The sequence below is a fragment of the Heterodontus francisci genome, chromosome 11 (assembly GCF_036365525.1).
Source record: "Heterodontus francisci isolate sHetFra1 chromosome 11, sHetFra1.hap1, whole genome shotgun sequence".
Lineage (NCBI taxonomy): Eukaryota > Metazoa > Chordata > Chondrichthyes > Heterodontiformes > Heterodontidae > Heterodontus > Heterodontus francisci.
Window position 1 is genome coordinate 61,863,119 of NC_090381.1, and position 27,801 is coordinate 61,890,919.

The following is a 27,801-nucleotide window of genomic DNA, read 5'->3' on the forward strand; positions in this document are numbered from 1 at the left end:
GAGAGAAAGAACACTTGAAGACCAAAGCTGCAAGAGTTCCTAATATGGGTAGTATAATCTGTTTTAGACTGTTAATCACTGCCTAAATTTGTGACTATAATTTAACTGAAAACTTGATAAACTTGTACTTACCTTTATCTCAATAAATTCGATTCACAAGAAAGCTTTGCTGCCAAGTCTGTTCCTGCCTTAGAAGGGGGCATAAACCCCTGCTATCTTATCAATGAGACTGATGTAGAAAATCCTCCTGAACTCACTTTAGAAACTTTTCCACCTCTCTGCCCTTTGCACAGTTACTATCCCAATTTACATTAGGATAATTAAAGACCTCAATAACTACCCTATAGCTTTTGCACCTCTCTGTAATTTCCTTGTAAGTTTGTTCCTCTATTGCTTTCCCACTAGTTGGTGGTCTATAGAATGCATCCAGTGGAGTAATAGTACCACTATTGTTTCTTAGCTCTAACCAAATAGATTCTGTCTTTGACTCCTTTAGGACATCCTCCCTCTCTGACACTATAATATTATCCTTAATCAATACTATCACCCCTTCTCCTTTGTTTTCTTCCCTATCTTTCCTGAACATCTTGTATCCAGGAGTATTTAGTACCCAGTCCTACCCTTTTTTGAGTCAGGTCTCCATTATCGCCACAACATCATATTCCCACTGTTGTGCCAATGTGCTTTGTTGAATGATAATTTTCTTTAATCCACTGACTGGAGATCTGAATTTATATATTTAAAAAAAGACATTTTTAAAAGATCAACTCAAAGGATGATTTTGCAGGCAGCTTACGTTGGATACCTAATTTGCAACACTGTATCCTACACTGCAATGTTTGTGAGGAGAGAGATAAAATGTCTGCTAGAACCAAGACCCAGGAAATTTAAAGGAACTACCTGTTCTTTTCAGCAAACAGAGAAATACTGCTAACTGCTATGTTTGAATCACTGAGTGACTGCCATGTGATAAGCCCCTCCCCATCTGTGGTTTTAAGCTGTTGTTTTCTCTGCAGCAGAGAAGCAACTGGACTCTGACATGAGCAGACCCTAATTGGAGGTCTCTCTCTCTCTCTCTCTCTCCATTCCAGCTTGAAAGCTTTCAAATCCTGCTTGTTAACTTAACACCTTTGCATACTCTGGCTCCAATCTGAAAACCTGTTGGAGCAAATCATCTGCATCGCTACCTCCAGTCATCAAGCTCTTCAACCTAAAAGCCTCAGGACCACCAAATTCAGCTAGAAGACAGCTGGATCACCAAACGGCACAGACTGTATATCTTTTTTATGGATTCTAATTCAACCAATCTACCTTTCCCCACTCTATAACCTATTTGTGTGTGTGTAAACCTCTATTGTGTGTGTGACAGTGAAAATTGGCGTGTTGTTTATTATTTTATTAGCTCGGTTTAGGTACAATAAAGATAACCTCTTTGTTAACTCAAGAAAACCTGTCTGATTACTTACTTGCTATGATCATAACAAGAACCAATCAGACAGCTACTGAATTGACCAGTACATCCACTTTAAGAAAGAATTAAGCCTGTTGTGGTCTAACAAAGAAAGAGAACGGAGGGAAGCCCACCAACCCCATCTCACTTGACCATAACACCAAGTGGCTACATGCACCTGTAGCGCACCAACCTTATTTACCACACTCTTTGCATTCATTTACATGCACAGTAAACCCAATTTAGGCGTTATTACATTTTCTCTTACTCTGACTGCAACTAATACCTTACTATTTTTTACTCTAGTACTATCTCTCTGTCTTTCCCAATTTTGGTAGGAAACCCAGCAGCCAACTTGTGCACAGCAAGCTCCTACATACAGCAATGTGATAATGGCCTGTTTTTTGTGATGTTAACTGAGGGATAAATGTTGGTCAGGACACTGGGGATAACTCCCCTGCTCTTCTTTGAAATAGTGCCATAGGATCTTTTGTATTTAGCGTGGGGGGATGGGGCCTCGGTTTAACATCTCACCCAAAAGACGGCACATCTGACAGTGCAGCGCTTCCTCAATTTGGCAGTGGAGTGTCAGCCTTCATTTTTGTATTCAAGTCCTGGAGTGGGATATTATGCTTTTGCAAAGTGCAGCAACTGAAAATACAAGAACTCAACCTCAAGAGTTATAAAAATGGTCTTTTCTTTTAAAAAAGTGGACAATGTGCTTCAAAATGTCTGCCAAAGGTCAAAAGACCTGGCCTTGTATAATCAAACTGTGTTACTATCTGAACACATCCTGAACACATCAAGAAACATTTTTGAATTGAATGAGTTCTTCTGAAACAAAGAAGGTGTGAAGTAGCCACATCCTGGGCCATTGTCAGTCACCATAGGGAGTAAGATCTGTGTCTCCCAACAGAAGCAAGATGTAAAAGACTTTTAGCTTAAAAGTAGCTCTCTGGAAAGAGAGAGACAAAGAGACCCAGGACAAAGCATCACCAAAGCCTGTCCAACTGAGAGGTGGGAGAAAATCCAGCAAGCCAAAAGGAAGGTGCCTTGTTGTGAATTCTACATTTCAACTTGTACAGCAGAGAACTGAAGTGATCCCCTGTGTTCAAACGTAACTTTCAACCAACAGAGAAATCTACAAATACCTCAGGCCTGCAACTAAAGAGAAACTGACCTCCGAGAAAATTCAACAGGTTTACTGTGAACCCCGAAACCCTTCCTCACTTCAAACCACTTACCCATTTTCCTTTCTATCTGTCTCTTCTTGTGTTTGGGTGTGTGCAAGTGAATGCATGAGTGGGTGCAGCTGCGATGATTTCGGGATAAGGCACATTGCTCAATAAATAATTAATCTTCTGTTTTAAACCTACAGGAAAACCTGTTGCTATCTGTTTATTTGACAAATAAAACACCAAGGGGTTCAAACCTAAATAACAAAAACACTTGCTGCAGTCAGGTGGGAGTTGAACAGTGGGGACCACCCACACCCCTCACCATGTGGCCATAACAGGGACTTTAACCCACAACCTTCTGACTCAGGAGGCAAGAGTGTTCCCAACTGAGCCACAGCTGACACCTAGTAGTTTAGGAGACTAACATGAGGCCCACTGGAGAAATCAAACCGAGAGTTAACAAAGATGTGGAATGATCTTGGGAATTAGAAGATTTGGGCTTTGAAACTTAGTTTCTTGAAGCAGCAAACTCAGGTTGCCTATTATTGGGATCAACAGTTGAGGAAGCCAGACAGGACAACTTCAATCATACTGATGTTGATACTGAGCTGATAAAAAGTTTATGGCTCATTCATGGCTTACCATTCAGCAGTCAGACAGCACAGTGGCAGTTGTGGAGTCCAAGTAGTGGCAGAGAGCTTGGTTTTATTGGTGTATTTATGGAAGCAAATCCCACATTTATAGATGATGTCAACAAGGGACAGCAAGTAAATTCAGAAAATGAGGGAATTAAAGATAGAGCCTTGTGGCATGCCAGATGTTACAATGCACATGTGGAAGGAAAAGCCATAGGAGGGGATGTCGTACGGTGGAACATGTAGGAGTGGAACCACAATATGTCAGTGAACTATGTTGAAAGCTGTGGGGAGGTCAGAGTCAACAATGGGCGGCACAGTGGCGCAGTGGTTAGCACCGCAGTCTCACAGCTCCAGCGACCCGGGTTCAATTCTGGGTACTGCCTGTGCGGAGTTTGCAAGTTCTCCCTGTGACCACGTGGGTTTTCGCTGCGTACTCTGGTTTCCTCCCACAGCCAAAGACTTGCAGGTTGATAGGTAAATTGGCCATTAAAAATTGCCCCTAATACAGGTAGGTGGTAGGGGAATTGAGGGAAGGTGGGGATGTGGTAGGGAATATGGGATTAATGTAGGATTAGTATAGAATGGGTGGTTGATGGTCGGCACAGACTCGGTGGGCCGAAGGGCCTCTTCCAGTGCTGTATCGCTAAGTAAATAAATAGGATTTAATGTGTGTTACCATAGTCACTTATGATATCATTGGTGACTTTGACCAGAACCATCTCTCTGGTGTTGGTGAGATTGATTCTCTTCAGTTTAGTCTCTATCAGGAATGGTTGTGGGGGTGGGGGGGTCAGTATAAGTTAAGTGCCAATAATGTATTTGAAGATTTAGAGAGGGGAAGTCAAATATAAGAAGCTAGTGAGGACATGGGGCTAAGGGTAGGCTTTTTATAAAGGTGTCAATAATGCTGGCTTTAGAAGGAAACAATGCTCAAGGAAGGAGAAAGGTTGACAATGACAGCAAGCATTGATCAGAGAAAAAAAAGCTGAAAGATCAGCAACTAGGTTGGGACGGAATTGAAGAGAAGGTGGTGGATTTCACATAGAAGCTGAGTTCAATGAGAGATAGGAGGAAGGTGATACAAGAGAAATTGCTGAGCAAGGATTTGGCCAAAGAGAGGTGTCAAGCCTGGAAATACATTGGATTAATTTCAGGAATAGTAAACTTGTCAAACAGCTAAGGAGATAAGGCAGACCTCAAAATAAAAACATGGAGGGAAATTTCATTATTTGAGTATTGATGGCATACCTGCTGTTGATTTTGATAATGTTGCCCATGGTGTAACTCTTGTAGATGCAACATGTCTTACAAAACTGCTTGAAGGCCTACTCTGAATATCACCAATTACATCATTAACAATGGAGTTATCTGCATATTTGCAGAGGCTGCTGTGTGGTCTCCAGTCCATATTTTCTAGAGAATTGAGAGATAAAAAGGAATAATTCTTTATTCTGAAACTTGCCAGGGCTGATTTTAATTTTTGGCAGTGGCAGAAAATGGGTGATATGGATCAGCTGCCTGTTGGACATCTCATCCTATCTTCCTTTCCATTTGACACCGACGTGTATAATAAGTGGTTGATCCGCTACTACACATTTTCCACCAAGGCTGAAAGTTAAAAGCAGCCATGTAGTGTTTAAACCTCTTAATGGAACAGATTAAAATGACATGTGAATCAAAACACAAGCTTAAAATAGTCTGACAAAACAAGACTTATACAGAACAAGATTTAAAATATAAAGAATGTATAATTCATATTGAACTTGAAATCAGTTGTGGTTAAAGCTACATTCAAGTAGACTTTATCTCTAACTAAAATACTAATTGGCTGTATAGATAACAAGTGCAGCCTAATGAATCACATAGTCTGAATTTTCCTCCTCTCTCCAGAGGGGAAGTACCTGGTCTCTGATGATACCTTCCCAAAACAGTACATTAATTCATCAGCATGGGAGAATAAATCTATGCATGCAACACCATGCATTGTGATGGCACACTACCCCAAATACTCGCAAATGTCATTCAAATAAAACAATCCTAAGCTTAATTTATTGCTACATGGTGTTTTTGTAACTTGACTTCCTATTCTCACCATTTCTCAATCTAGTTCATATCATGCTCAGACCTCCAGTGCCATAATACAGAATGGCTTCAACATATATTCAACACTTCTTGCAACATTATCAGAGTCCTGCAGTCACAATGCCAGAGTTATTAGAATGATGACTTTAAAAGGTATTTTCTAATCTGCCACAAATGTCTCCTGCATAAAGAAGAATCAGCATGTAAGATACCATTATACATAAATTAACTTGTGATGTCAGCTACATAAATATCAATTAAGAACCCCATCATATGGTGGCTTATTCTGTAGCAAGACATTGTCAACAACTAATTTTTTGTCTATATGTTTTTAATTTAGCATAATAAGAGATGCAACTGGAACAAGGCAGAAGTCTCTCAAAATTGATCAACAGTTGCTGAGAAGAGACTGCTATAGCGCAATTCCCAGTGTAATTCCCAGCTATACAACATCCTGAGGACATGAAAGACACTATACACATGTAAGTTCTTTCTTTCCACTGGTTCCAGGTCAGGTGCAAGCTTCCTCTATAGAATCCTAGCACTACTGCTTCCTATACTGGCACACAAGTGCCAGTTCTGTTCAAGGGATATGCTGCTGCTGTGAGGTAAGATTCAAATATCTAACTTGTTGCTTTGCAACACGTTTTGGAACTTCAGCATTTATTGTTGAAGGCTGCAGGTCTTTTTAAATTATTGAGGGTGTTTGTGCCCAGTATTGTTCCAAAATGCATATGCTCTTTGGAACATTATTGTAGGTGGCATCTTGGAGGGAGAGGCTGGCTGATGAGGAGCACTGATATCATAGAAGGAGAAGATCTCCAACTTGGTCATACCCCTGTAGATGAATCTCAAGCAGCAAACGAGCTTTGAGGAACTTAGCAATGAACAGTGCAGCCATTACCTGTGTTACCCAATGGAAATGGTGTGGGAACTAATGGCCTGCTGCATTAAGACTTGTAGCTATTTTCACAGCTGGATTATTTCAAGCCTTGGGGTTGTGAAAGGAAATAAATAATTGCAAAGTCTTCCTTTCTTTGTAGAGCCAAAAATACCCAGGCAGGCAACGCTGCTATTAGTACAATAGTTCCACCAAAAGTTTTTAAGACCTTTAGGTCTCTCCTGCAAAAATATTTTGGCATGAGGCAATCCCACAAACCTGCACAAAAGGTACAATGTAGCACCTCACTAAGTGGATCTAATGAAAGCTGCACAAAATAAGCAAGGGAGAGATCATTTGCTAGGCTAGGTGTAGTCTATCTAGAGCATGACCATGATTGCTTTCACCATTGTTCACAGATAACCTCAGATACTCAAGACATAAATAGGTCATGCTTGACTTGAAAACAAATGAAAAAAATGTCTAATAGATAACAACTTATATTTATATAGTACCTTTAACGTAATAAAATGTCTCAAGATACTTCACATGAGCAATATAAAACAAAGTATGATACTGAGCCACATAAGGATATATTAGGTTAGATGGCCAAAAGTTTGGCCAAAGAGGTAGATTTGAAGGAGTGGCTTAAAGGAGCAAATCGAGGTGGAGAGGCAGAGAGGTTTAGGGAGGATATTCCAGAGCTTGGGACCTTGGCAATTGAAGGTGCAGCCACCAATGGTGGAGGGATTAAAATCAGGGATTCACAAGAGGCCAGAATTAAAGGAGCACAAATATCTTGTAGGGTTGTGGGGCTGGAGGAGATTATAAAGATAGGGAGGGGTGAGGCCATGGAGGGATTTGAAATCAAGGATGAGAATTTTAAAATCCAGACGTTGCTTGATCAGGAAACAATGTAGGTCAGCAAACACAGGGGTGAGAGGGAAATGAGACTTGGTGCGAGTAAACCAGGGGCCGTAGAGTTTTGGATGACCTCAAGTTTACAGGGAGTAGAATGTGGGAGACCAGCCAGGAGTGCGTTGATATTGAAATCAAATATCATACATCACTAAAGCTACAGCAGCCAATTGCATTTACTCCCACATCCGCACTCATCAATATAAAAGTTCCAGTTGGCATCTTGCTCATCATTATTAATGGATGATACTAATGTCTCAATTATGCTAAATTGCAGTTGTGGGAGTACAAGTGGGATTGATCTTCGCTTTTCTCTGCAGAAGATTTAAACAGATTTCAGAACAGAGGGCAAAAGAATGAGATCAATAAGGAATAGGATTTCTGGAGCTCATATTCCATTATTAGGAAATAAAGATCAGGATACAGTCATTAAACTTTTTGTCTTCCTGAGAATACGAGCTGGAAAAGCAACAAATTAGGGCACTGAGATCCCATTCCTTCACTTCCAGTTGAGCACTAATTCACTTATAGCTAATTCTAGGGCTAATTTCACCAAATAAATTTTTTAATAAAGTGGCAATAGTTTGTAAATAAATGGTCAGAATCTTATCATGATAGGCCCCCCCACCTGCCAAGAATGAGGCACATTCATTTTGTCATGAACATTGATTTTAAACTGATACTGGAGTGAATAAGACTTGTTAAACAGATCAACCGTGGCTGGAAAAGATATTTGCATATTAACAGATAGTGTTTGGAAGGGCAAAGCAGCCATTCCCTGACATTCAACCAACAATGGGCTTTTGATCACCAGATGTTGAAGGTGGGGGAGCTCGCATTCCAGGTTGACTGCTAAGATGGCCATATACCAAACAGGAATGGTCGAACTAGCTAGTTACATGACTAACCTGCCGGGCAACTTGAGTTTTTTGAATTTGTACAAACAGTTTGGGGAGAAAGCTGTTTGCTACTGGACTGAGAAGATCTCTCTCCTGTCTGATCCCATCTCTTTCTCACAAGCCTCTGAATCCACTGAAGACACATGAACCTCAAGAGAGAAAAGTCTCCTACAGTGAACAAGGTTTAAGAAGAATACTGGGTCCCAATGAAAAGCAAGATCTACCTACAATCAAGGACGCTACAGTGAGCTCAAAGAACCGTAACAACATCTCTCCAGATGTTGCCTCAAACTTTTCCACTTTATTTTTCTTCTGCTCTTTTCTGTCTCTATTTGCATGTGTGTATCACATATGCATGCTAGCGTGGGCATGTCGTGTATCTGTAAGCGTTAATCGAATTAGAGTTTTAAGTTCAAGTTTAATAAATTTCAACTTTTCTTCTTTAAACCTGAGAAAGCCTGTTTGTGCTGGTTTCTTTGCCTTATAATCGGAAAGCACTGAACAAGGATTCACCAAGGAGGAGCTAAAAGCATGTTTAAAATTAAACCTTGTTACAGTAAGACTAGGTGAAGGCTTAGAGGGACCCCTAGACACCTTTCTCACCTGGTCATAACAATCTCAAATCGGAGCATATTTCTGACTTGGCTTGTTATCAGATTGTACAATCAGCTTGATTCATCATACCTCTTTTCAAAGTGAGGGGGGGGGGGGGAATCCCTCTGCATCACCATTATGTCAAAGTAACTTTTTACCAAGTTGAATTTAATTTTCTGAAGGAGAGCAGAATTTAGTTGGAGCATTCTAAGGGATTACAGCTTGGCAACAAGATTTAGTAGAAGCCACCAGATCGCTCAATACTCACTCCCACCACTAATATTAATTGAAAGGCTGAGATGTACATTTTGGAATGCAGTGTAGCATAAAATTTGTTTTGAATATTATTCATGAAAGGAGGTTTCCTCAGAGGTATATTTGTATAAATGTATTGATCTCTTGCACAGAGACAGACTTCTTCAGGCTTGTTCTAATGCTATCATAACAGGAATCTATTTAGCAAATTATGGGTGCGAAATTCGATGCCACAGTGCCGCTGAGGCCTATCACTGCTTTGCTGGGGCACAACGCACTGTGGACCACTGCCCACATGGTGTTCCAGTAGTAAAAGGATGCCTGTGGGGTGTCCCTGTGTGTGCCAGAAGACTCTGAATCGATGCTATCCTGACATCGCACAGTCCAACCAGCTGATGCAATGCCAGGATAACTAATGCAGGTCCAGGCTATGATTTCGTACATCATTCAGCAAAGATAAGGCGTTCTGCTACAAGATAGGTCCTGAAACAGCCACTCGGCAACTTGCAGGTGAGGTGCTTTTGGCTTACTTTTGCTTAGACAGAGTTGGTGGAAGCACAGAAATAAAAACAGAAAGTGCCAGAAATTCTCAGCAGATCAGGCAGCATCTGTGGAGAGATAAGCAGTTAACTTTTCATCAGAACTGGCAAAGGTAAGTAAAGTATTAGGTTTTAGCAAGTGAAGTGGCAGGGGGTGGGGTGGTGATGATGGGGAAAAGAATAGAAGGGAAGGTGTGTGATAGGGCAGAGGGCAGGAGAGATTAAATAATAAAGCTGTCATGGGACAAAGGCAAGAGTGTGTTAATGATTGTGGTGAAAGACAAAGCATTCGTCCAGAGAGTATTAATAGCAGAATAATAAGCAGCTCTGTCCAAAAGCACAATATGGAAAACTGGCACATGGTTAAAAAAATAAATAAAAATAGGACAGTCATGCTCTGAAATTTTTGAACTCAATGTTGAGTCTGCAAGGCTGTAAAGTGTTATGAAAGTTCTTCCATTTTAAAATACTTTTTGAGGACATGTGTTTTAGAATTGTGGAGATGGATTCATTGGAGGACTGAAGTGATTCCATAGATGCTGTACTTTGTTTTTTTAAAACAACATTTACTGGATGTCACATGTCTTCAGCTATGTAAACAACATGTGTCTTCTGACTATAGTTATGACCAAGGCAGGAGGAGTGCACTGTTTATTCTAGAGCCACTTCTCCACAGGTCGCAACATATATTTTAAATTTTCCCACTTACCGATACGGTCAACCATATGTTCTATTCTTCCCAGAATAGAACACACTAAGCAGGTTTCTTTAATGAACAACAAAATTATCAGTTTATTATAAAACAAGTAAAGCATAAACACACTGATTAAATTTTTAAAGTCCCCTTTTTACCTTAGCTCCACACACTCACATATACCAGAAATATAAAAGGGATTTTTTAAAATTCAGAGCTCTGTTTACAGATTTTAAAAAAAACATTTGGGCTGAATACTTGCTGAAAACAGCAGATGAGATATATTGTGTTCCAAAACTGGCACACAGTCTAACTTCCAAGTACATGGAGATGGGTCACTGAGATCTTTTAGAAAAGTCCTTTTCAGGCAGTGTTGAGAATTAATTTAGCAGGCTTTCTACAAAAACAGGAGATGAGATGAGCTGACACAGTGGACTTCTCAGGGTCTTTTAAGGAGCTGCTAGAAAGCAAGCTGGGTTGTGGTCTTCTCTCCTTCCTTGACACTTCTTCAACAGCAGGCTAACTTTTTCTTATTCCAGAAGGTAAAACACACTGACACTACAACCAAAAGCTTGTGAGCTTTCTGCTCTCTCAGGTGCACGCTGCTTCTCCCGGGCTTGTCCTATCAAGGGGTGCGCCACTGACTTCTCTACCCACATCTTCTCCTGTTACCAGGGTTTCTGTTCTATTTTAACTTGAGTCATGTGACAACCAGTAAACATTGTTGCCAAACCAGTTCTTTCAGTGTCCCCTTGATGACTGTCTTGAAAAAAAACTGATCCAACATTTCTTCAGTTTGACTATGAATTCCTCAAAAACTATTTTAATAAAAAAAAACAGAAGCACCTTCATAACACCCTGGGAGTTGTTTATAAGAGAAGTGACATGTCAAGATTTATGGAGATTAACAATGGGTTTCATTTTTGAATACTGTTTCCAGTCAGTTTGGGGGCTAAGCCTACCAGAAGAGAAGCTCCCAGCTCATCTTTCTCCACATCTCTGAGAAACCCTGCAAAATCCAGTGTGTGATAGCTGAAACCCCTGATGCTGCATTTCTCCTCAGAAGCTTCTGGAAGACTTCCTCTTGACATCTCCTGAACAGGCACAGTGGCGCAGTGGTTAGCACCGCAGCCTCACAGCTCCAGTGACCCGGGTTCAACTCTGGGTACTGCCTGTGTGGAGTTTGCAGGTTCTCCCTGTGTCTGCGTGTGTTTCCTCCGGGTGCTCCGGTTTCCTCCCACATGCCAAAGACTTGCTGGTTGATAGGTTAATTGGCCATTATAAATTGCCCCTAGTATAGGTAGGTGGTAGGGAAATATAGGGACAGGTGGGGATGTGGTAGGAATATGGAATTAGTGTAGGATTAGTATAAATGGGTGGTTGATGGTTGGCACAGACTCGGTGGGCCGAAGGGCCTGTTTCAGTGCTGTATCTCTAAACTAAACTAAAAAATGTTTCTGACAAGATCCCTGTGACCTGCCTACGTGTACTCGGATGCCAGAATGTATGCCATCTGAAACATAACATATCTTATCCTTTTTCTTCAAGGATTAACATGTCCCTTGGCCAAAGCATTTTTATTTTTCCTTTAACCGGTGTGTGTGTTGGGTATTTAGGAGGGAATATATATATTTACTGTCATATTTCAAACTGTGTTAAAGTTTTGCATCTTTATTGACTAAGTCTTGTTTTATAATAAATTAATACTTTTGCTGTTTATTAAAGAAACCTGATTGGTGAATTTTATTCTGGAACTAAAATAAAGTATATAATTGGACATATCGGTAACTGGGTAAAACATCTAAAAATATGTTGTGACCCGTGGAAAAGTAGGACGAGAGAAAAAAATGCACTCCTCCCACCTCGGTCATAACAAGAATGCCTAATAGTAAGATGAGGTGCTGCTCCTCGAGTTTGTGTTGATGTTCACTGGAACACTGCAGCAGGCCAACGACATAAATGTAGGCATGACAGCAGGGGGATGTATTGAAATGGCAAGCAACCGGAAGTCCGGGGTCATACTTTTGGACTGAGCGGAGGTGTTCCGCAAAGCAGTCACCCGATCTATGTTTGGTCTCCCCAGTGTAGAGGCGACCGCATTGTGAGCAGCGAATACAGTATACTAAATTGAAGGAAGTACAAGTAAATCGTTGCTTCACCTGGGAGTGTTTGGGGCCTTAGCTGGTGAGGAGAGAGAAGTTAAAAGGGCAGGTATTGCACCTCCTGCGATTGCATGGGAAGGTGCCGTGGGAAGGGGACGAGATGTCGAGGGTGATGGAGGAGTGGACCAGGGTGTCGCGGAAGGAACGATCCCCTCAGAATGCTGACATGCTGACAGGGGAGGGTAGGGGAAGGGAAGATGTGATTGGTGATGGCATCATGCTAGAGGTGGCACCACGCTGGAGCTGCCCTTTCACACACCCTACCTTTTGTTCTCTTCCCCACCACCACCACCAAACCCCACCTTCACTTGCTTAAAACCTAATACTTTTCTAAATTTTGCTAGTTCTAATGAAAGGTCACAGACCTGAAACGTTAACTCTGCTTCTCTCTCCACAGATGCTGCCTGTCCTGCTGGGTATTTCCAGCACTTCCTGTTTTTATTTCAGATTCCAGCATCTGCAGTATTTTACTTTTATATTGGTGGAAGCACAGTTCTGGTTTTTACCAGTTGCTGAATACATTTAGGGAGGAGAGAGGAGTACCTGACACAGGTATGAAGGCAGTTGTTGCACAGTGAGAGTGTGATTGTGAGGTGCTGCTTCCACTGAAACAACTTCCCCATCTGAACATGGACCCACCATTGTTCATCGTGCCATCTGTTTCAGATACCCCATCACAACATCCCCTTGGACAACAACCAGCAATAAAAGCCACCAACAAAAATCTTTCCATTGACATCTTCATCCAACAAATAATCCAATTAAAAAATGAAAATGAGTTATTTACTCTTGTTCAATCCCTTAGTGCCTGTCTTCCGGGTGCCTTTTCCTGGCCTAATGTAACTACCCAGTGCTACCCCTATAGCTGCAGCATGGCTGGTGCAAGGCTGCTGACTTTCAATGGGGGAATCTATAGTTGTCCTTTCAGGACACCCTTGAGCAGCTCAAGGCCTTGAGGGCCTGGCTTAGGATTGCACCACCTTGCCATGGGGGGGTAACAGTCTGGGCTGGCTGGCTAAGGGCACACGCAGAATGGCAGTGGTAGAAGCAAGATTGTGCTCCACAGTGCCACTGACACTCCCTCAGGGAAGCAATCCTTGTAATCTGTACGAGGAAAGATTGCTAGACTGATAGTCTGCATGTCCCTTTGAGCATTGAGATCCGCAACCATGATGGGAGCAGTCTGAGCCTACATGGCTGCAAGCATGAAACCTATGATCTCTGAATGAGCTTCCACTGCAGCCCTGAGACATTGGTTGGTCTCAGGTTGTGCTGCAGTGGAAGCTGAGACAGCAGCCACCAGACACTCCATCATAATCGAGTTCACTAGTGCTGTCATGGAGTTGGATACCACTTCCACACTGGAATGGATGGATGGCTCTAGGGTCTGTGCGATGCCATCTGCCACATTGCAGCCAGACTTCTCCATGCTCCTTGACACTGACAGGAGGATGTCTGGGAGGTCAGGCAATGCACTGAACATCTCTTTATGCATCATCATCAGTGTTCTCCTGTAGGTCTCAAAGTTCCTCATCTGTGTCCCCTGCAGAACATATCAGCAATTTCACTCTCCAGAGAGCTGGCACATGAGTCACCCTATCCCCCTAGCCTGGCTGTAGCCCACTCATGTCAGTGATTCACCACATGCTGATCCCGAATATACTAGCCTCTAAAGTTTGTGCAGTGCCAGTATTGAGAGCTGGTGTCTGGCAGTGTTAGATGAAGTAATAGTGCTTCCTCATCACTGTCACGGGGTTGCACTTCCTCTTTCTCCTGGCTGTGTTGAAGCTGTCCAGATGGCAATTTTTAGGTATCTGAAAGCATGAAAGCAGAAGGTAAGGATTGGGATGGAAGGGGTTGGGTTGAAAGCAGGATGTCCATGGCACACCATGGGCAGCTTCCACTTCATGCCACATCTCAGGATTAGGGTGAGGAGGGAGTTGAGAAGGGGCGCAAGGCAGTCATTTACCATCATTCTGTATCACCTCAGCAATGCCCATGCCATGGGCTCTGTGGCTGCTGGCCCAATGATGCAGTGTACTATCTCCTCGAGAGGGCTCAAGCGATGGAGGTGTGCCAGATCTCCAAAGGTTCTGTGGATCTCCCCAATGTAATGGACCATCTTCTCCTGCAAGATTGAGGGAAGAATGTCAGTGATTGTCTGGCATTGTTCTTGGGTGATGTGCCTCCCATAGCTAAATAGCTGGAGGTCTGTGGAGGCAGCGAGAGGTAGTGCGAGGCTGGCAGCATTGATCGATATGCATTGGTGAGGTCAAGTATTTGAATGTTAAGCATGAGTCCTGAATACCAGTGAGAGCTGTTGGGTGAATGATGTGGGTGTGGTGCATTGAGCAGTGTAGAGGATGGTGGTGTGGTGAGTAGTGATGAGATGCGATGTGAAGATATATTCACTCAACCTGACCACCTGTATGAGGTCATGAAACATTTCTTGGCAGTGTTGCCACCTCCTTGGGGCTAGACTCCAGGCATTCACCTCCTGGCAATCTACCCCCATTCTCTTTGGAGGGTGTTCCTTGAGGGTCTCCTGCTCCCCCACTCCCCCCCCCCCCACCAATTAACGTAGCATTTCCCCTAGACTCCTGTATGACAAGTGCCTCCAAAATTAGCTCAATGAATCTGGGAGCCCTTTCCCTTGCCTAATGTGCCATTTCCTTGCAGCTTCAGTGCTGCAAAATCATTTACCAGTAGCCTTCAATTCAATAGTGTAGCCTCCCCTCTAATAGGGAATCTGCCTTTAAGAACATGCTGGCTGCACCAAGTGGTTTCTGCACAACACTGCTCAACTCCCCTGTTGAGTGCAGAGGTAGCCAGCAGCGCAGAGGAGGAGGAAGCAGTGCAGGACCCGCTCAGCCAGATGCTACAATCATGCAGATAAGGTGGGTGCACCAAAGTTACATGCTGCCCACCTCATTCGGAACGACTGTGGGCAGGTCGCGAATCACGACCCCTGTGCCCAAAAACAGGGGCATGTGAATTTCTCACCCCATTAGGATCTTATCAATTAGCTTGTGTTATAAATAAAGGTTTAAGCAAAATGTGAAAAATTCATTTATCTGCTAAAAGGTTTGATGCGTCTGACTTTTTAATTACAGAAATTATTGTTTCTCTCAATTTTGCAAGGATAATTTGCTTCTCTGTTTTAACAATTTCTTCCTATGCAGTAACTTAGAAGGGGGTTAAGTATTATTTGTTCCAAATATGCAAGAGATATGCAAGTTTATCATATTTATGTTGGAGTAATCTCAGTGCATTTTTACTGCAACTTTACCATTGTTGCAAAGGAACGATGTTAAGTAGAAACATAGAAAATAGGAGCAGGAGTAGGCCATTCGGTCCTTCGAGCCTGCACCTTCGATTATGGCTGATCGTCCAAACTCAGTACCCTGTTCCCGCTTTCTCCCCGTATCTCTTGATTCCTTTAGCCCTAAGAACTATATCTAACTCTTTCTTGAACATATTTAATGATTTGGCCTCAACTGCTTTCTGTGGTAGAGAATTACACAGGTTCACCACTTTCTGGGTGAAGAAATCTCTCCTCATCTCAGTCCATCTTACAAGCCCATCTATATCGTCCTGTAATCTATGGCTTTCCTCCTCACTATTTACGACACCGCCAATTTTCGTGTCAGCTGCAAACTTACTGATCATACCTCCTATATTCACATCTAAATCATTAATGTACACTGCAAACAGCAAGGGTCCCAGCATCGATTCCTGCAGTACACCACTGATCACAGACTTCCACTTGCAAAAAAAACCCTCGACCATCACCGTCTGCCTCCTGCCACTTAGCCAATTTTGGATCCAATTTGCCAAATTGGCCTGGATCCCATGGGCTCTTACCTGCTTAAACAAACTCCCACGCAGGATCTTATCAAAAGCCTTACTAAAGTCCATGCAGACTGCATCAACTGCTTTACCCTCATCGAAACATCTAGTCACCTCCTCGAAAAATTCAATCACGTTTGTTAGACACGATCTCCCCCGACAATGCCACGCAATCTCTGATTAATCCCTGCCTCTCCAAAGTGGAGATTAATCCTGTCCCTCAGAATTTTTTCCAATAGTTTCCCAACCACTGATGTTAGGCTCACTGGCTTGTAAGTACCTGGTTTATCCCTGCTACCCTACTTGAATAATGGTACCACGTTCGCTGTCCTCCAGTCCTCTGGTACCTCTCCTGTGGCCAGACAGGATTTGAAAATTTGTGTTAGAGCCCCTGCTATCTCCTCCCTTGCCTCACATAGCAGCCTGGGATACATCTCATCTGGGCCTGGGGATCTATCCACTTTTAAGCCCGCTAAAACAGCTAATACATCCTCCCTTTCCATGCTAATTTGTTCAAGTATATCACAAACTCCCTCTGTATCTACATCATCCACCTCCATAGAGAACACAGATGAAAGGTAATTATTTAAAACCTCACCTAGGTCCTCCAGCTCCACATACAGATTGCCATTTTGGTCCCTAATGGGCCCTACTTTTTCCCTGGTTATCCTCTTGCCCTTAATATACTTATAAAATGACTTGGGAGTTTCCTTTATCTTGCCCGCCAGTGTTTTTTCATGTCCCCTCTTCACTCTCCTAATTACTTTTTAAGTACCTCCCCTACATTTTCTATACTCCTCTAGGACCTCCGCTGTTTTCAGCACTCTGAATGTGCCATAAGCCTCTTTTTTTTTTACCTTATTCAAACCTCTAGATCCTTTGACATCCAGGGTTCCCCGGACTTGTTGGTCCTACCCTTCACCTTTACGGGAACATATTGGCTCTGAACTCTCACTGTTTCCTTTTTGAATGACTCCTACTGGCTGTAAAAAAAAAGGCTGTCCAAAGCTGACTACAAAATCTCCCACTACTACTACTCTCTTTTTCTTGGCAATCCTCTCACTCCATAGTGCCACCTCCCGAGCCACTGTTGCTATCTGCCTCACACTTGGATATATAGGACAGTTCCAGTAAACCAAGGATTCCCTGCATCTGTGAAGTCCTGTTTTTCTCTGCTGCCCCTGCAAATTTCACCCACTTCTCAGCTTCTCCACTATCCTAGCACCTTGAACTGTTTAGCACTGTTCCTTGGGTGACAACATCCTGAACAGTGATCCAGAAGCCTTTCTGATGCTGTGCAGTGCAGACAATTGCTGGTAGACTCATTTTTCCAACATTGATTGCAAATGTGCTGCCCCCGTATTATGCATTGCAATCTCCTGTCTTCACAATTTTTAAAAGTTTATCATTAGAAGACATTTATATAAAAAGAAAATGTAATTCAACCTAACAGTGTAACAGAACATCAGTGCAAGAATTATACCGAGAGAGATGAGAGTGAGGATTCCAAATACTGCAGAATTACAATTGTAGAGACCTGTTAACTAACAGAATCCCATCGATAAATTCCCAAGAAAAATCTGAATTCAACATACATGCAAAATCATACATCTGTAGAACACATAACAGAAATAAACTTATTATTTGCCACTACTCCAGCCATAGACCATGAGAGGTCATACCAAGGTTATGAGTGCAAAAGCCATTGGAATTGCACCATAAAGATATCTCTTTTGATCTGCTCTGCCCACACTAAAATCATGGGGGAATTGTCATTGGTTTGAAAGTTCATGCAGAATTTGTTGTGTGCCATCATCAGACGTTGCTGCATTCTATGTATTTTACATAGAGCCTTATTTTGTGTATATGCAAAGAATCCATTTCAGAAGCAAAAATGATTTTAGTAAAAAAAAATCGGTTTTAAGTGCTCCAAATCTTCTATTTTATGTAATTCAATCTGCAACACTGAAAATATCGAGACAACCTAAATGACTTCCACATTCTTGGGTTCATTTTAAATGGACGGATATTATGACACAATTATGCTTGGATTGCAGCAAGTGGTGTATACTTCACTCATTACAGATGTCTCAAGTTTTCTTGACTGATCCAGCATGTGGTGGTGAATGAGATTTGACTCAATACATTATGCATGACTTGTGCAAGAAATTATTAAAAGATTTAAAGTCCAATAAAGCCATAATTCAGCAACTTTTCCTGTGACCAATTAAGCACAACTTTTATATGCAAGTACATGATGTGCAATAATCATCAAGGTTAGTGGGTAGGTTCTTGAAAGGGAAAGTCTTTAAAAGGAGCTATTTCTTTCAAGATTCCTCAATAAATGCCTGTTTTTTCCCCACTATATGTTGGTGAGCTCCATGCTCTGCTCAAATGAATCAATAACACTGTTTTAGTGAATGCTGGACTGAAGGTCAAAATAAAGTTGTTTTTTTTTATTCGTTCATGGGATGTGGGTGTTGCTGGCTAGACCAGCATTTACTGCCCATCCCTAATTGCCCTTGAGAAGGTGGTGGCGAGCCGCTTTCTTGAACCGCTGCAGTCCATGTGGGGTAGGTACACCCGCAGTGCTGTAAGGAAGAGAGTTCCATGATTTTGACCCAGCGATAGTGAAGGAACATCGATATAGTTCCAAGTCAGGATGGTGTGTGGCTTGGAGGGGAACTTGCAGGTGGTGGTGTTCCCAGGCATCTGCTGCCCTTGTCCTTCTAGGTAGTAGAGGACATGGGTTTAGAAGGTGCTGTCTAAGGAGCCTTGGTGCGTTGCTGCAGTGCATCTTGTAGATAGTATAAACTGCTGTCACTGTGCGTCGGTGGTGGAGGGAGTGAATGTTTGTGGATGGGATGCCAATCAACCAGGCTGCTTTGTTCTGGATGCTGTCGAGTTTCTTGAGTACTGTTGGAGCCATCCAGGCAAGTGCAGAGTTTTCCATCATAGTCCTGACTTCCGTCTTGTACATGATGGACAGGCTTTGGGGAGTCAGGATTCATAGCCGCTGAACTGCTCTTGTAGCCACGATATTTATATGGCTACTCCAGTTCAGTTTCTGGTCAATGGTAGCCCCTAGGATGTTGATAGTGGGGGATTCAGTGATTGTAATACCGTTGAATGTCAAGGGGAGATGGTTAGATTCTCTCTTGTTGGAGATGTCATTGCCTGGAACTTGTGTGGCGCAAATATTACTTGCCACTTATCAGCCCAAGCCTGGATATTGTCCAGGTCTTGCTGCATTTCTTCACAGACTGCTTCAGTATCTGAGGAGTTGCGAATGGTGCTGAGCATTGTGCAATCATCAGCGAACATTCCCACTTCTAACCTGATGATTGAAGGAAGGTCATTGATGAAGCAGCTGAAGATGGTTGGGCCTAGGACAGTACCCTGAAGAACTCCCGCAGATGATTGACCTCCAACAACCACAGCCATCTTCCTTTGGGCTAAGTCCGACTCCAACCAGCGGAGAGTTTTCCCCTTGATTGACATTGACTCCAGTTTTGCTAGGACTCCTTGATGCCATACTCGGGCAAATGTTGCCTTGATGTCAAGGCAGTCACTCTCACCTCACCTCTGGAATTCAGCTCTTTTGTCCATGTTTGAACCAAAGCTAATGAGGTCAGGAGCTGAGTGGCCCTGGCAGAACCCAAACTGAGCATCACTGAGCAGGTTATTGCTAAGTGTGTGCCATTTGATAGCGCTGTCGATGACACCTGCAATCACTTTACTGTTGATCGAGAATAGATTGATTGGGTGGTAATTGGCCGGGTTGGACTAGTCCTGCTTTTTGTGTTCAGGACATACCTGGGCAATTGCTGGGTAGATGCCAGTGTTGTAGCTGTACTGGAACAGCTTGGCAAGAGGTGCAGCAAGTTCTGGAACACAGGTCTTCAGTACTTTTGTCAGAATGTTGTCAGGGCCCATAGCCTTTGCAGTATCCATTGTCTTCAGTCATTTTTTGATATCACGCGGAGTGAATCGAATTGGCTGAAGTCTGGCATCTGTGATGCTGGGGACTTCAGGAGGAGGCCGATATCGATCATCTACTCGGCACTTCTGGCTGAAGATTGTTGCAAATGCTTCAGCCTTATCTTTTGCACTGATGTGCTGGACTCTCCCATCATTGAGGATGGGGATATTTGTGGAGCCACCTCCTCCAGTTAGTTGTTTAATTGTCCACTACCATTCACGACTGCCAGGACTGGAGAGCTTAGATCTGTTCATTTGGTTATGGGATTGCTTAGCTCTGTCTATCGCATGCTGCTTATGCTGTTTGGCACACAAGTAGTCCTGGGTTGTATCTTCACCAGGTTGACACCTCATTTTGAGGTATGCCTGGTGCTGTTCCTGGCATGCCCTCCTGCACTCTTCATTGAACCAGGATTGATCCTCTGGCTTGATGGTAATGGTAGAATCGGGTATATGCTGGGTCATGAGGTTACAGATTGTGGTCGAGTACAGTCCTGCTGCTGCTGATGGCCCACAGCGCCTCATGGATGCCAAGTATTGTGTTGCTAGATCTGTTTGAAATCTATCCCAATTAGCATGGTGGTAATGCCACACAGGACAATGGAGGGTATCCTGAATGTGAAGACAGGACTTGGTCTCCCACAAGGACTGTGCAGTAGTCACTCCTACCAATACTGTCATGGACAGATGCATCTGCAGCAGACAGATTGGTGAGGACGAGTTCAAGTATGTTTTTCCCTCTTGCTGGTTCCCTCATCACCTGCTGCAGACCCAGTCCAGCAGCTATGTACTTTAGGACTCTGCCAGCTTGGTCAGTAGTGGTGCTACTCAGCCAATCTTGATGGACATTGAAGTTCCCCACCCAGAGTACATTCTGTGCCCTTGCCACCCTCAGTGCTTCCTCCAAGTGGTTTTCAACAGGGAGAAGTACTGATTCATTAGCTGAGGGGGGGGTGGGGGGAGGGGGTGGCCGTCGGTGGTAATCAGCTGGAGGTTTCCTTGCACATGTTTGACCTGAGGCCATGAGACTTCATGGGGTCTGCAGTCGATGTTGAGGACTCCCAGCGCAACTCCCTCCCGACTGTATAGCACTGAGCCTCCACCTCTGCTGAGTCTGTCCTGTCGGTGGGACAGGACATACCTGGGGATGGCGATGGCAGTGTCTGAGACATTGTAAGGTATGATTGGGTGAGTATGACTGTTGCTTGACTAGTCTGTGGGACAGCTCGCCCAATTTTGGCACAAGCCCCAAGACGTTGGTAAGGAGGACTTTGCAGGGTTGACAGGGCTGGGTTTGCCTTTGTCGTTTCCGGTGCCTAAATCGATGCTGGGTGGTCCTTCCGGTTTCACTCCTTATCGACTGTAGCAGTTTGATACAACTGAGCGGCTTGCTAGGCCATTTCAGAGGGCATTTAAGAGTCAACCACATTGCTGTGGGTCTGAGTCACATGTAGGCCAGACCAGGTAAGAACAGCAGATTTCCCTCCCTGAAGGACATTAGTGAACTAGATGGGTTTTTACAACAATGGTCATGGCCATCATTAGACTAGCTTTTAATTCCATGGGTCTCTGGGATGCTAGTCCAGTACCACTACACAATACCACTACACCACCACCTCCCCAAAGTTGGGGAGTTGGTGACTCAACCTTTTTGCCTGGCCCATATGAGCTTATACAGAACATCACCCGACGGTTAAATCTTAGAAAATTGTTTTGGAAACACTTCATATTCATAAACCATTCTTTGTCTGACCCGAGAGTGAAGAGTGATTTTGAATCAAGCTCATTAAGAAGAAGGAAACTTAATATTTGTGAAGGCATTATCACCTTCCAATGAATGAGTCAGTCCCATCAAGTATCCATGCTGTACCTGAGACAGGTTTTACACTGTTCACTAAGAAGAATCCATGGCACATAAAAACATAAGGGGCTGAATTTTACCAGCCCTCCAATGTCAGAGATCGTGGTGGGGAGCCCGGAATATTCTAGTGGGAGAGGCCCGCCATGGCCCCCAACACCGTATATGTCCCACCCCATTTTACTGGTGGTGGCGGGATCTCGGTACGGCCATCACAACCCACCCCCCCACCCCCCCCCCACCACCACTCAGCGGCAGAATCCTAACTTAAATATGTTAAGCCCTATTTACCTTGCCTGATTATACATCCCGCTGCTAGTCGCTCCTTGGTTCTTGATTTTTTGCTGAATGGGCAGCTGTTACATGCCGTCCTCTTCAAAACTGAGAGAAGTCAGCGGGACAGCAGAAGAGGGAGCAATCGCAGACAGTGCAGTTAAGTCTCTGTAAACTGAGGTCTCAACTCTGTATACTGGAAGGGAGGTGGGAGGGGTGATGGTATTCCTGGGGGCACAGCTTGCATAGTTCAAGGGAGGTGGGAGGGGGCTGGGATTATTTGGGGCAAAACTCTGCAGAGCTGAAGGGAGGTGGGAGGGGGGATGGGAGTACTGAGAGCAAAGCTCTGAGGGCATGAAGGAAGGTACTGCGTACCCTCCCTCCATAAATGGTGTATGCTCTACACCATTATTTGTTTGTGTGTGTGAAGGAGTAATGCCACTCTAGTCACCCTTTGTGTGGGAAGGGTACCAGAAATGGTAGGAGTGTAAAGGTTATCTGGTTGGTGGGGGCAATTGATACAGCTGGTATAATCTTTATGTGGTCATGCTGTGCCACTCTTAGTGTGAGCTAAGATGGGCAATGCCATGCCATGCCACATAGTTGATCCATGAAAGCACCTGATGTACCCATCAACAACAATGCCTGCCCTGTTAGGACCCTTCGAGTAAGTGATGGGTAGAACTTTATATGTCACATGGAGATGGGTATGTCTCATCCTAGATTGTGTATTCCACTTCTCCTGAGGATCCATATGTGCCACAGGCAAAATCAACAGGCAGGTGCAGCCCACGTAAAGGCCCCCGGTCGTGTGCAGCAGCCCCCCAAGGGGAGCTTGCCACCATAGAATCATAGAGCCATGGAGTTATACAGCACAGAAACAGACCCTTCGGCCCATCGTGTCTGTGCCAACCATCAAGCACCTAACTATTCTAGTCCCATTTTCCAGCACTTGGCCTGTAGCCTTGTATGCTATGGCATTTCAAGTGCTCATCTAAATACTTTTTAAATGTTGTGAGGGTTCCTGCCTCTAACACCACTTCAGGCAGTGCGTTCCAGATTCCAACCACCCTCTGGGTGAAAATTTTTTTCCTCAAATCCCCTCTAAACCTCCTGCCCCTTACCTTAAATCTATGCCCCCTGGTTATTGATCCCTCCGCCAAGGGAAAACGTCTCTTCCAATCTAACCTATCAATGCCCCTCATAATTTTGTATACCTCAATCATGTCCACCCTCATCCTTCTCTGTTCTAAGGAAAACAATCCTAGCCTTTTCAGATTCTCCTCATAGCTGAAATGCTCCAGCCCAGGCAACATCCTGGTGAATCTCCTTTGCACCCTCTTCAGTACAATTACATCCTTCCGAAAGTGTGGCGACCAGAACTGTACACAGTACTCCAGCTGTGGCCTAACTAGCGTTTTATACAGCTCTATCATAACCTCCCTGCTCTTATATTCTATGCCTCGGCTAATAAAGGCAAGTATCCCATATGCCTTCTTAACCACCTTATCTACCTGTGCTGCTGCCTTCAATGATCTATGAACAAGTACACCAAGGTCCCTCTGACCTTCTGTACTTCCTAGGGTCCTACCATCCATTGTATATTCCCTTGCCCTGTTAGTCCTCCCAAAATGCATCACCTCACAGTTCTCAGGATTAAATTCCATTTGCCACAGCTCCGCCCATCTTATCAGCCCATCTATATTGTCCTGTAATCTAAGGCTTTCCTCCTCACTATTTATGATCCCACCAATTTTTGCTTCATCTGCGAACTTACTTATCATAACTCCTATATTCCTGTCTAAATCATTAATGTATACTACAAACAGCAAGGGTCCCAGCACCGATCCCTGTGGTACACCACTGGTCACAGGCTTCCACTCGCAAAAACAACCCTCGACCATTACGCTCTGTTTCCTGCCACCTGCCACCAAGCCAAGGAGAGACAAAAAGCAAAAGGCATTGCTGGTTAAAGAGGAAATTAACGCAATAGTGAGAAAAGATATAAGCCCTGACGATGTGGAATCTGTATGGGTAGAGCTGAGAAACACTAAGGGGCAAAAAACGTTAGTGGGGGTTGTATATAGACCCCCAAACTGTAGTGGTGATGTTGGGAATGGCACTAAACAGGAAATTAGAGATGCATGCGATAAAGGAACATCTGTAATTATGGGTGAGTTTAATCTGCATTTAGATTGGGCAAATCAAATTAGTCACAATACTGTAGAGGAGGAATTCTTGGAGCGTATACGGGATGGATTTCTGGACCAATATGTTGAGGAACCAACTAGAGAACAGGCCATCCTAGACTGGGTATTGTGTAATGAGAGAGGAATAATTGACAATCTAGTGGTGCGAGACCCCTTGCGGACGAGCAACCATAATATGATAGAATTCTTCATCAAGATGAAGAGTGACGTAGTTGATTCTGAGAGTAGGGTCCTGAATCTTAGTAAAGGAAACTATGAAGGTATGAGGCGCAAGTTGGCCATGATGGATTGGGAAAGGTTACTTAAAGGGATGACGGTGGATAGGCAATGACAAACATTTGAAGAGCGCGTCGATGAACTGCAACAATTGTTTATCCCTGTCTGGTGCAAAAGTAAAACGGGAAAGGTAGCCAAACCATGGCTTACAAGGGAAATTAGATGTAGCATTAAATCCAAGGAAGAGGCATATAAATTTGCCAGGAAAAACAACAGACCTGAGAACTGGGAGCAGTTTAGAATTCAGCAAAGAAGGACCAAGGGAATGATTAAGAAATAGACTACGAGAGCAGGCTTGCGGGGAACATAAAAACTGACTGTAAAAGTTTGTATAGGTATGTGAAGAGAAAAAGATTGGTGAAGGCAAACGTAGGTCCCTTACAGTCAGAAACAGGGGAATTTATTATGGGGAATAAAGAAATGGCTGATCAACTAAATGAATACTTTGGTTCTGTCTTCACAAAGGAGGACATAAATATCATACCAGAAATGTTGGGGAACACAGGGCTTAGTGAGAGAGAGGAACTGAAAGAAATCAGTATTAGTAGAGAAATGGTGTTGCGGAAATTGATGGGATTGAAGGCCGATAAATCCCCAGGGCTTGATGGTATGTATCCCAGAGTACTTAAGGAAGTGGCCCTAGAAATAGTGGATGCATTGGTGGTCATCTTCCAAGATTCTATAGACTCTGGAACAGTTCCTACAGATTGGAGGGTAGCTAATGTAACCCCACCATTTAAAAAGGGAGGTAGAGAAAGCAGGGAATTATGGATCAGTCAGCCTGATGTCAGTAGTGGGAAAAATTCTAGAGTCCATTATCAAAGATTTTATAGCACAGCACTTGGAGAACAGTGGTAGAATCGGACAGAGTCAGCATGGATTTACGAAAGGGAAATCATGCTTGACAAATCTACCAGAATTCTTCGAGGATGTAACTAGTAGAGTTGATGAGGGGGAGCCAGTGGATGTGGTTTATTTGGACTTTCAGAAGGCTTTCGACAAAGTCCCACATAAGAGATTAGCATGTAGAAGTAAAGCGCATGGGATTGGGGGTGGTGTATTGCGATGGATAGAAAGTTAGTTGGCGGACAGGAAACAAAGTGTAGGGATAAATGGGTCTTTTTCCGAATGGCAGGCAGTGACTAGTGGGGTACTGCAGGGATTGGTGCTAGGACCCCAGCTATTCACAATATACATTCATGATTTAGATGAGGGAACTAAATGCAAGATCTCCAAAATTGCAGATGACACAAAACTGAGGGGGAGGGTGAGTTGTGAGGAGGATGCAGAGAGGCTTCAGGGTGATTTGGACAAGTTGAATGAGTGGGCAAATGCATGGCAGATGCAGTATAATGTGAATAAACGTGATGCTATCCACTTTGGTAGCAAAACAGGAAGGCAGATTATTATCTGAATGGCTGTAAACTGAGAGAGGTGAATATGCAGCGAGACCTGGGTGCTCTCGTTCACCAGTCGCTGAAGGTAAGCATGCAAGTGCAACAGGCGGTAAAAAAGGCAAATGGCATGTTGGCCTTCATAGTGAGAGGATTCAAGCATGGAAGCAGGGATGTCTTGCTGCAATTATACAGGGCCTTGGTGAGGCCACACCTGGAATATTGTGTGCAGTTTTGGTCTCTTTATCTGAGGAAGGATGTTCTTGCTATAGAGGGAGTGCAGCGAAGGTTTACCAGATTGATTCCTGGGATGGCGGGACTGACATATGAGGAGAGACTAAGTCGGTTAGGATTATATTCGCTGGAGTTCAGAAGAGTGAGGGGGGATCTTATAGAAACCTATAAAATTCTAACAGGACTTGACAGGGCAGATGCAGGAAGGATGTTCCCGATGGTGGGGAGTCCAGAACCATGGATCATAATCTAAGGATACGGGGTAAACCTTTCAGGACTGAGATGAGGAGAAACTTCTTCACCCAGAGAGTGGTGAGCCTGTGGAATTCGCTACCACAGAAAGCAGTTGAGGCCAAAACATTGAATGTTTTCAAAAATGAGTTAGATATAGCTCTTGGGTCGAAAGGGATCAAAGGGTATGGGGGCGAAAGCCGGAACAGGCTACTGAGTTGGATGATCAGCCATGATCATAATGAATGGTGGAGCACGCTCGAAGGGCCAAATGGCCTACTCCTGCTCCTATTTTCTATGTTTCTAAGCCAATTTTGGATCCAATTTGCCAAATTGGCCTGGATCCCATGGGCTCTTACCTTCTTAACTAATCTCCCATGCGGGACCTTATCAATTGCCTTACTGAAGTCCATGTAGACTACACTCTAGTCACCTCCTCGAAAAATTCAATCAAGTTAGTTAGACACGATCTCCCTCTGACAAAGCCGTGCTGACTATCCCTGATTATTCCCTGCCTCTCCAAGTGGAGATTAATCCTGTCCCTCAGAATTTTTTCCAACAGTTTCCCAACCAATGATGTTAGACTCACCGGCCTATAATTATCTGGTTTATTCCTGCTACCCTTCTTGAATAATGGTACCACATTCGCTGTCCTCCAGTCCTCTGGCACATCTCCTGTGGCCAGAGAGGATCTGAAAATTTGTGTCAGTGCCCCAGTGCACAACAGTTTGGGATACATCTCATCTGGGCCTGGGGATTTATCCACTTTTAAGCCCATTGAAACATCTAATACTTCCTCCCTTTCAATGTTAATATGTTCAAGTTTCTCACAATCCCCCTCTCTGATCTCTACACCTACATCGTCGTTCTCCACAATGAAAACAGATGAAAAGTAACCATTTAAAACCTCACCTATGTCCTCCGGCTCCACACACAGATTGCCACTTTGGTCCCTAATGGGCCCTACTCTTTCCTTGGTTATCCGCTTGCCTTTAGTATACTTAGAAAACGCCTTAGGATTTTCCTTCATATTGACTGCCAATGTTTTGTCATGTCCCCTCCTCGCTCTCCTAATTACTTTTTTAAGTACCCCCCTACCCTTTTTATACTCCTCTAATGCCACCGCTGTTTTCAGTGCTCCGAATCTGCCATAAGCCTCCTTTTTTTCCTGATCCAATACCCTATATCCCTTGACATCCATGGTTC

General features: G+C 43.6%; 1 protein-coding gene across 4 annotated transcripts in view; it reads right to left on the minus strand.

Annotated features, from left to right (window-relative positions):
- Positions 1-27,801, minus strand: part of zbbx (zinc finger, B-box domain containing) — a 154,923-nt gene that overhangs the window by 24,225 nt on the left and 102,897 nt on the right. For 3 of the 4 annotated variants that reach the window (XR_010975964.1, XM_068042183.1, XM_068042182.1), the window contains one exon: positions 4,515-4,679. The exons of the other annotated variant lie outside the window; for it this stretch is intronic. Coding sequence is in view for 2 of the 3 variants with exons in the window: in XM_068042183.1 (XP_067898284.1) it covers positions 4,515-4,679 (165 nt within the window). In the remaining variant the exon portion in view is untranslated. The remainder of the gene's footprint in view (positions 1-4,514; positions 4,680-27,801) is intronic. 4 annotated transcript variants of the gene reach the window in all.